This window comes from Dendrobium catenatum, unplaced genomic scaffold (genome assembly GCF_001605985.2).
Source record: "Dendrobium catenatum unplaced genomic scaffold, ASM160598v2 fragScaff_scaffold_1338, whole genome shotgun sequence".
NCBI classification, from domain to species: Eukaryota; Viridiplantae; Streptophyta; class Magnoliopsida; order Asparagales; family Orchidaceae; genus Dendrobium; species Dendrobium catenatum.
Window position 1 is genome coordinate 551,916 of NW_021319800.1, and position 10,068 is coordinate 561,983.

At 34.1% G+C, this 10,068-nt stretch overlaps 3 protein-coding genes across 3 annotated transcripts; all 3 read right to left on the reverse strand.

Annotated features, from left to right (window-relative positions):
• Nucleotides 1-631: 631 nt before the first annotated feature.
• On the reverse strand, nucleotides 632-2,009 carry LOC114580825 (disease resistance protein RGA2-like). Its single transcript, XM_028699533.1, has 2 exons — nucleotides 1,599-2,009; nucleotides 632-1,510 (listed from the first exon to the last, which is right to left on the reverse strand). The coding sequence occupies exons 1-2, from the start codon at nucleotides 1,905-1,907 to the stop codon at nucleotides 632-634; spliced, it is 1,188 nt and encodes a 395-aa protein (XP_028555366.1). The 5' UTR covers nucleotides 1,908-2,009.
• A 525-nt stretch (nucleotides 2,010-2,534) lies between these two features.
• On the reverse strand, nucleotides 2,535-2,984 carry LOC110097650 (putative disease resistance protein RGA3). Its single transcript, XM_020824155.1, has one exon. It carries the CDS (start codon nucleotides 2,982-2,984, stop codon nucleotides 2,535-2,537), a length of 450 nt encoding a protein of 149 aa, XP_020679814.1.
• A 4,026-nt stretch (nucleotides 2,985-7,010) lies between these two features.
• On the reverse strand, nucleotides 7,011-8,456 carry LOC110097649 (putative disease resistance protein RGA1). Its single transcript, XM_020824154.1, has one exon. The coding sequence runs from the start codon at nucleotides 8,454-8,456 to the stop codon at nucleotides 7,011-7,013; it is 1,446 nt and encodes a 481-aa protein (XP_020679813.1).
• Between the last annotated feature and the right edge of the window lie 1,612 nt (nucleotides 8,457-10,068).

Genomic DNA, 10,068 nt, shown 5'->3' on the forward strand with positions numbered 1-10,068 from the left:
AAGGCGTTTGATTCCTAATTTGCAAAGTTCATTCATATTTTTCAGCTCCCCAATTCTATAACCACTCACATCTCTAAGATCAAACATATTGAGTTCTTGAAGAGACTTTAGCTTCCCAATCCCACATATCAATGAAATGCAATTCTTGGGCAATATCACGTAATGCAAGTTAGAAAGGTTATTAAAGCCACTTGGTAAAAAATCAACTTTAGGTTGGCTTGACCCCAATGGCCTATCATAGATTATGTATTGCAAGTGATAGAGATTACTCAGAGATCTTGGCAGCATGGTCAAAAAATTATCAATCTTTAAGTATCGAAGATGTATCAAATTTCCAATCTCCTCTGGTATCATTTCCAAGCCAAATGAAACATGTATGTATAATAAACGTAGGTTTCTCCCTGTTCTGAAAAATTCAATAAGTGCGTTGATATCCTGATTAGAAGCTTTGCCGAACAAGAAAAGAGAATGCAAATATTTAAAATGCCCAATCTTTTTTCTGATGTATGGATTTGTAGTTTTAACATACAAGTGTCGAAGAGTCTTAGGAATTATAGAAGACAACTTAGTATCATCCTCAACTCTTAAGCATTCATGTTTGGAAACTGATTGTGCTAATTCATGTATTAAATCATGCATCTTGTAGTATCGTCCAAAATCTTAATCTTTTATAATCATTAGGATTCTCTACATCAGCAAATGCATGAAAGTTGAGGAGCTGCAAACACTGATCTTCCTCCAAGCCCTGTAATTTAAACGTTTTCTTCTCCTTTTGAATCACCTTTGCAATCATAGTTGCAACTGAGTCCATTCGAGTTGTTACCAAAATCCCACTATCAATTTTCCCATAAGCCAGAGGGGCGAGCACCTTCTCCCATTTGCTGATATCATGCTTCTTCTCCTCCTCCCAAATGTCATCCAGAATAAGTAAGAACTTCTTCGACATAATCTCGGTCCTAAGACTATTTTGAAGTGCATCAAGTGATTCGTCCAAACGAGGCCTCTCCTTCTTAAGAGTTGATAACATATCTACAATGACTTTTTTCACATCGAAGTTGTTGGAAACGCAAACCCACATTTTAAGATCAAAAAATTCCTTTGTCATTTCATCTTCATAAACATGTTGCAAGAGAGTTGTCTTCCCCATACCACCATGGCCCACTATAGATAGAAGAGAAATGTTTCTGTACAAATCAGTTCCCCGATGCTCGTTTGATGGTTTCCTCAACCACTGCATAACAAACTCCTTAGCATCGCCTCTACCAATGAGATCATTTGTAGGCAAGGATCCTGTTTCACGTGTTTTGTAGAAATCAACCTCCTGCTCCTTCTGTTCCTGCTTCGTGCTGTCTAAAAGACGAAGGAAAGTAGTAACATCAGCCGAAACTTTATCAAGTTTCTGCACAGCCTCCTCCAGTCGCTTCAAGTTGGGATCTCTTTTGAGAACACGCTCGCCAATTTTGAGAATTTTACAAGGAATTTCAGATAGGAAGCTCGTGAACTTTCTTTTCTGATCATATTAGTTAGAAATAGATTATCAACTTAATATATTCGCGAGCAGAATAAATTAACTAGGAAGCTGCGGTGGCGGAACGCACCTTTGTTTCTTCCGTGTTTGTGGTCAGCTGTTCTTGATGCTTCATGTACTCAAACTCATCGAGCACATCATTTGCCTCATCAATAGCATCTCGCAGCTGCCATATCCATTTGTTGATAGGGTGGTTCTGATCGCTAATTTGTGCTTGGTTAGCGGCAAAGACGACAGCTTGGATCTTCGGGTGGTTCTCTCGCAAGCTTTCCAGCTCCTTCTTGATGCCCATCTGCCATCCGACTTGTTCTTGCAGGTAATCAGAGCAAGCGTTGATGATCTTGTCCATGATTGGACCAACAAACCATTCCGCCGCCATGGCACCGATGATCGAGGTAGAGAGAGAGCAGAAAAACTGAACAGTAAGAGAAATGGAGAATGATTGGAAGAGATGAAGATTAGATACTCTAATAATTGAGAGAGAGAAAGAGAGAGAGAAGATGAAGCTGCCGCGTAGTCGGTAAGCCCACTGAAGTCTTTGTCATAAAATAAGAAAAATGAATGTATTTTAAAATAAATGAGAAGTTTGATTTTGATGGGAAAACCATTTTAAATGAATGCTTTTTATATAATATAATTGAATAAATTTGTAAAATTTTAATTTGTTGGTGAGATAAAGATTTTTTTACCAAAACGTTGAAGTACCTCTCCAGCAACCTTTGTAGTCTCACCTAGATTGTTAGATGGTTGAATGAAACCCAATGCAATCCACATTCGAACTAAATCATCTTTGTTAAACTCATAATCTTGTGGGAACATGGAGCAAAATGAGAGACAATTTTGTAGAACTTTTGGGAGAAATAGATAGCTCAATTTTAAAGCGGACAAGATATCATTCTGACTTCCAATATCATGGTTTAAAACTCTTATCCAATGACTTTCGTGCAAATAAGAATTGAGAACTCCTGCTATGACTCTTGCAGCCAATGGAGATCCTGAAAGTTTTTTAACTATCTTTCACGTGATGAGCATTAAAAGTCTCTAAATTGGCAAATGCATATCTGAGGAGGAGAAGCAAACACTCATCATCCTTCAGGCCATCGAATCTCAACATTTCATTCTTCTTTTTCAAAACATTTGAAATCATTAATGCAACATATGCCATCCGAGTTGTCACCAAAATCTTACTTCCCAATTTTCCAGAAGGCAGAGGGGCGAGAACATTCTCCCATTTGTTTTTATCTTGCTCCTTATCCTCATCCCAAATATCATCTAGCACAAGTAAGAACTTCTTGGAGTTCACCAGAGACTCGAGACTTTTTTGAAGAGATTCCAACATATTTGCAATGACTCGATTCACATCAAAGTTGTTGGAAACACAAATCCACATTTTAAGATCAAATTCCTTTGTCATTTCATCCTTATAGACTTGTTGCAAGAGAAGTGTCTTCCCCATGCCATCATGACCCACTATGCATAGCAGAGAAATGTTTTTGTACATAGTAGTTTGATATTCATTTGATGGGTTTTTCAGGCAAGGATCCTATTTTACGTGTTCTGTACAGCTCAAGCTGCTGCTCCTGATGCTCCTGCTTTGCATCTTTTACTAGATGAAGGAAAGTAGCAACTCCAGCTGAAACTTTATCGAGTTTCTACACAACCTTCTCTAACCTCTTCAAATTGGGATCAATTTTGAGAGCACGTTTGGCAATTTGGACAAGCCGTTTATTTATGGATTTCATGATGGAATGCACCTTTCTCTGCTTCTTGTCTTTGGTCAGCTATTTTTCAAGCTTCATGTACTCGAAATCATCCAACACATCATCCATAGCATCTTGTAGCTTCCATAGCCATTCGTTCAGAGCCGGAGGGAGAGAGAGTGGAACTGTAAGAGAGAGAGAGAGAGAGAGAGAGAGAGAGAGAGAGAGAGAGGGGAAGGGGTGATTCCTTGGAAAGCTCTGCATAGAGTGGGAATGTCATTAGAGGTATAATTTGTTGGTGAGTTAAGGTATGGTTAAAAAAAATTAATAAAAATATCTTAAAAATATAGTCTAATAATATATATATTGAAAATTTTCCATTTTTTGTATTTTTTTTCACTATTTTAAAAACTGGATCGATCTGGGAGTTCAACTGTGAATTGATCTTATGACTAGTTTGATTCATTATGAAAATTATTTATGTATCAAATAGGAATGAACCGGCTAGAACCGCTGGTTCAACCATAGCCGGTTTATTCCTGAAATCAATCTTGATTTTCTTAATACACTTGATTTAATTTTTGAATTAAATAAATCAAATCAAAATTAAATATTATTTAATACTAATAATAAAAATATATTTAATTATAGTCTATTATATATTTACAGGATATACAAATATATAATAATAATTTTTATTTATTAAAACAATGAAATAATAATAAACACAAGCATTCTAAAATGATCAATAGTCAAAGGGCCAGGTGGCCCCAACTTTACAAAAGTAAAAGTTTGTGCTTACGGCTATAATACTTAACTAATAATAGGCTTTCTTTCTACATGTGATGAGCTTTTGGAAATTAGTGAAATTACTTTTACATAATTAATCAATTTCATCATCATGAACCAAATTAGTGACATAAATAAACAATTTTTCATCATGAACCAAATTATTTTAACCAAATTATATATTCTCTTCTGAATGACTTGATTGTGATTAATGGTGATAAATGATGCTTTTTAACTGTGATTAGTCCTCTATTGTAATCCACAAATTTTGATTTTTTAATATTTTATTTTTATGCTTCATTGTTTGGAAAGCTTTGAATGGATTTGAGTATACAGCTCTTTTTGATCTATTGGTTGGGAGCTTTGACTATCAATAAGAGTGAAATCATTCTCTTTTTTAAGTATGGGCAAAAATAGAATTATTAAATATTTAATATGTAATTGAATTTTGCAAGAACTGCTAAGCTTTTTAGTCATGGGAGATGGGTGTTGCATTTCAAGTAATATGGTGTTTCTTTGAATTTTACCATTAGCTTTTTTTATTCAAAGAATGATTAGATCTATTATGGGCTTTAAGGGTTATATTTATATATATGGCAATCTATGGGCTTTTTGTATTATATTTTTTTTTGTAATGTGTAGTGTCATATCACTAAAGATTTTCCATATGATTAAGGTGTTAGGAAAGCATATCTCTTAGGGAAAATTAAATTTTGACTTATTATTAAGGATATTCCATCATATAATAATAATAATATATTTTGTTTTAATTTTTCATCATATAAATGCATTAGTAAAGCTCATCTCTTAGGTCGCCAAATATTTGTCAGTTGCCAATTTTGATCGTTTTCATCTGGTTCGACCGCGAGGGGCTCCCTATTAGATGAATTTGAGGCTCTGTTCTCAACGACGCAATCCATCCCTTTAAGTGGCATGTCATGCTTGTCGATTGTCATATGAGTCATCGTTTTCCCCCATTTTACATGTTTTTTATATATGGGAAAACATTAGGGATCATATTATAAAACAAGGAGCTCATTTTGTTTTTATTCCTGTAGATGGTTTGGATTTTTTGATATTGTGCCTATTAATCACATTTCTTGCTCCCATTTATTAGTTGATGCTTTGGTTTCTGTGAGGTTGGAGAAGCTGCATCTAAATAATTGCTCTACTATTAATTATGGTGACATTTTAGATTGATTAAATGATTTGTGGGGTGTTAACTATATTGGTGGGGAAGTCAATGTTGGTAATTGTCATGATTCATAAGAGGATGTTAATTTGGATGTTGTGAAATTTGACAATGCTGATTTTTATAATGTTTCATGGAACAAAAAAAAATCTAAAACTTATTGAAAAAATTGTGCTAAACTTTAAGCTTTCTTTTGGTCTTCGTTATGTTCTTAGGTTTCTCTTATGCTTTGAGCATTCTAGTTTTTTGCTGGAGTGGGATCGTGGTCTCTGGGCTGGCCTTTTTGGTGGTGTGTCGCTCTCTTTATTGATGTTTGTTTGGGTTCTAGATCGGTCAACGAGTTCAAGTGCTGGTGGTTGTTTCTGTATCAGCTATGTTGGCTGTTTTTGTTGGCTATTAGCACTTCGGTTCTCGGATGGGCCCTTGGTGTTCTTTTTTAGATTTTTGGTTTGGTTTTTATTCACAGTCACTGTCGCTTGTGCCTGTTCATTTAGTTGTTCTACTTCTGCGGTTCGATTGCATTCATCTTTCTCCAAGCTTCGTTTTTTTTTTTTTGTTGGTCTGTCCTTAGTCCTTTTTTGGTCTTACTTTATCCTTTTTATGTAACTTGCAAGGGATTTTAAACTCCTTTGGTTGTAGCTCTTTGAGCATTTAATGAGTTTTCGAACCCTTTTTAAGCACTTTGTAACTTTTTTTCCATATTTAAGCTTAAGCCTTTTATGGGTTTTAATGAAAATAATCAAAATAATAATAATAATAATAATAATTTTGACTTGATTTTGAAAAAGAAACTTATAAATAAGTTTGAATAAGATTTAAAATTCAATGAATGTTTATACTGTGCTTGAAAATAAATGAATGAATTTAATCAATATTCTACTGAACTTAATTTAATTTATTTATAACCCTAAACATTAGCCAATAATAAAATGAATTCATTGGGCTATAGGGTTGTAAATGAGCCTAATTAATTTGATGTGAGTTCATTATCTGTTTATGTTTGGCTACTTCAAAATTTTGTTTGTTAAGAGTATGACACATCCTCTAAATTATTAGTGAATAGTATGCTTGTGTTTGATTCATTTGTTCTTATGTGGCTTGTGTTCGTTTGAAATACTTAAAAAATAATAATTTTTTTTTAAATAACTCATAAAAAATTAAGTAATTTGTTATTAAAATTTTCTAATTTCAATAACCAATTAAGTTTAAAATTTGACAACCAACAATATAATCTGACATTATAAAGAACAAGTTCATTATTAAAAAAATAAAATAAAATTTGTAAAATTTTTAATGACGGCCTAGTGACATATTATAAATATAGATTACTAAAAAAAAATGAAATTCATGAAATAAAGATGACTGATCATTCAAAATTCATTTGTTTTGCAAATTAAAAAATATAAAATCAAAACTAAACAATAATTCAATACTTAATTGTTCCATTTCAAGAAATTAATAAGAAAAAAAAAAACTTAGATTTCAGATGTAAATGATCAAAATCGGGAATCTAGCCATTTCAAGAAATCAATAAGAAATTAAAAAAAAAAATTACGCAGATTTCAACTGTAAATGATCAAAATCGGAAATCAAGAGACATATAGAATGAACTATTAAAGAAAAATATATTTATATATGCAGAGGGACCACCAAATGATGCATACATAAAATTGAGTATCTCGATCAAGTGGTTAATGCTGACATTGCATTCTTTATATTTCATATATATCAAACTAAATAAGATAAGAAGAAATAAATTTGCAGCTCATGTATTTTGAAACTTTCATTAAAGCAGTCGGACCTATTCACGAATATCGATACGAGGAATGTGAGCAATGTTGTGCCGATCGGAGCCTCCATCCTCTCGATAGCGCTCCTTCAACTCTGGATGACATTCCCCAATAATTGCTAGACATTCCAAAGAGGGAGGAAGGTTCGGTAATTCCCGAAGCATAGGAACATCAATAATAGTTAGATGCTGAAGTGAAGATAAGCTTTCCAAGTAGGAAGGGAGAGACTCTAAGGAACTGAAACACGTAAAGTACAGCTCAGAAAGGGAAGACCTAACTTTCAGAAACCACTGCTCCGCCTCATTTGGAAATGAAACCAACTCCTCATTATGCAGAAAATCCAGACTTTTTAAGGAGGCGATACTTCTCAATGGCTCCATTAGCAACACCAACGGATCACTTACTGTAAGTTGGTAGAGCATGAGATGGCAATAATTAGTGGTCTCCACTTCTCGATATCTTCCCAGAGAGATCAGATTGGGGCAATTTCTAATTGACAAGTTTCTTAGTGCTGTAAGTCTTGCTATTTCATCAGCCAAAGGAAGAGATGTAATGTTTGGACAGTAAAAGACCTCTAATGATTCAAGGGGAATAGGATTTGAATTGCTACACAAATTCAAAGTCGTCCACCCAATAGTATTTATGGACAAGATCTTGAGCTTAGGAGGCAAAGAGGGCAACTCCTTCAACTTTGGGCAGCTCCATAGATATAGTTTAATTAAGCAAGGAAAGAAACATCCATCTTCAGCAGCTACTCCTGCCTCAAACAAATCCTCTAATGCTTCTAATCTCTCAATATTTAACACTTCTAGCGATGGAAAGGGATGGTATTTATCATTCCCATTAAATTTACTTTCGAGCCATTTTACTTTCGGCATGTTCCGAATTTCCAGTGACTTGAGAAAGGGAAGTTGCCCGAAAGGAGGAAGAGTTTCCCACTCCAAGCAATGCCACAATTCAATTCTCTCTAGATTGAAGATCGGATTGACATTGTGCATCCATATTGCAGATCTTGCACCCATGTATCTCTTTATGCTCAGAATCCTCAGACATTTTGGTGGCTGAAGGTTGTCGAGCACGTTCTCATCTAAATCGATGTTCCTCGAATAAGTGTTACTCCAACATAAGGTTAGATCTGTGAGCCTCCGCTTGGCACATAACTTGGCACTACAAGCCTCTTCAACATCATTAACATTTTCAAGGCAATTGATTCCTAATTTATAAAGATAATTCATATTCTTCAACTCTCCAATTCTATAACCACTCGCATCTTTAAGATCAAACATATTCAGTTCTTGAAGAGACTTTAGCTTCCCAATCCCACATATCGACGTACTACAATCCTCGGGCAATTTCACATAACGTAAGTTAGAAAGGCTATTAATGCCACTTGGTAAAAAGTCATCAACATTATACTGGCGTGGGAAACAAGGAGTATGATAGATTATGTATTGCATGTGATAGAGATTACTTAGAGATCTTGGCAGCATATGAAACTTATTATTGTAAATATTCAAATATCGAAGATGTATCAAATTTCCAATCTCCTCAGGTATTTTTTTCGAGTCTTTTGAATCCCGTATGTATAATAAGCGTAGGCTTCTCGATGCTTTGAATACTTTAATAAGTGTTTAGAAGTTTCCAACTTTATTTTTTTCTCGAAATTCGTTCCCGATCAAGATTATTTTTTGATGATATATCAATAGCTTAGTCTTGATTAGTAAAAAGTAAATTAATACAATTACTTCTTTCTCTTAAATAGAGCATGCATATAAGAGAAAATGATCAATTTCTTATATATAAAAAGTGTATAGTGAACATTTCCTCTTCGTTGTCTAATGTATTGATTGCTAGCATAAATTTGAATAAAAATGCAGCTTAATGATATAAAAAAAAAAAATGCAGCTTAATGATATCAAAAATCAACGATCTTTAGCTCGTTGGATTCGTGTCGTCGAGCCGCTCGATTTGACTATAAGCAAATAAATTTTGGAAACCGTTTGATCATCCAAATTATGTTTTGGACCTTCTAAATGTGCTTCGGGTCCTTGATTTGGACTCATTTGTGCTCGGATTGAGTTGAATTTGGTGTTGTTGGGTTCGTATTTTTGAGACGTTCAATTCAACTATAAGTTTATTGAAATCGGAGTTATGATGGTCTCTGATTTAATTTTAGAAGTTTCCAACTTTATTTTTTTCTCGAAATTCGTTCCCGATCAAGATTATTTTTTGATGATATATCAATAGCTTAGTCTTGATTAGTAAAAAGTAAATTAATACAATTACTTCTTTCTCTTAAATAGAGCATGCATATAAGAGAAAATGATCAATTTCTTATATATAAAAAGTGTATAGTGAACATTTCCTCTTCGTTGTCTAATTCCCCCCCCCTATCAAGAGATAACTTTCGATTAAGGCTAGTCGTCAAATGGGTACATTGTATCACACATGTACTTAGTATTCAACATGCATATAGTAGCAATAGTTTGAGGTATTTGAAAATTTAATATTTAAAATTTGAAATTTATCATCTTTTATTTAAATAGGATGATGGGAGAATGATGAAGAACCTGATCAAGATCTCATGGTTCTATCATTTTAGGTCATCATGATCCATGGTCTACTTAGTCAGAGGAGGTAGTAGACTAAATCTGAAAGAATGATCCTTGTCGGCAACCATATGTTGATTCATATAAGGGTACCTTATAGACATTAGGTGAATGTTTATCTAGAGGGGCAAATTTGATTCTACCTTAGCGAACAAAGTTCTTTGTATCATATCAATTATATTTTATTTATTCATATTTTAAGGATTTGAAGCCATTGAGGGAATATACGGGCTCTGACCATGATCGTAATTTAGTGATGTCATTTGGCAGTAAATCACCCGGTTCAGAGGGCCCTGGTCATAACCGTTTACATGCGATGTCATTTGGCGGCAAAACCGTCGGAAGGAGACTCACTTGAGAATGAATCCTAGTGAAATTCTCGACCAAACATTCGCTCTTTGTGAACTAAAATAATTTTTAAACGTGTCCACCCATACAAGTAGGAAGTCAGGCGGAATTT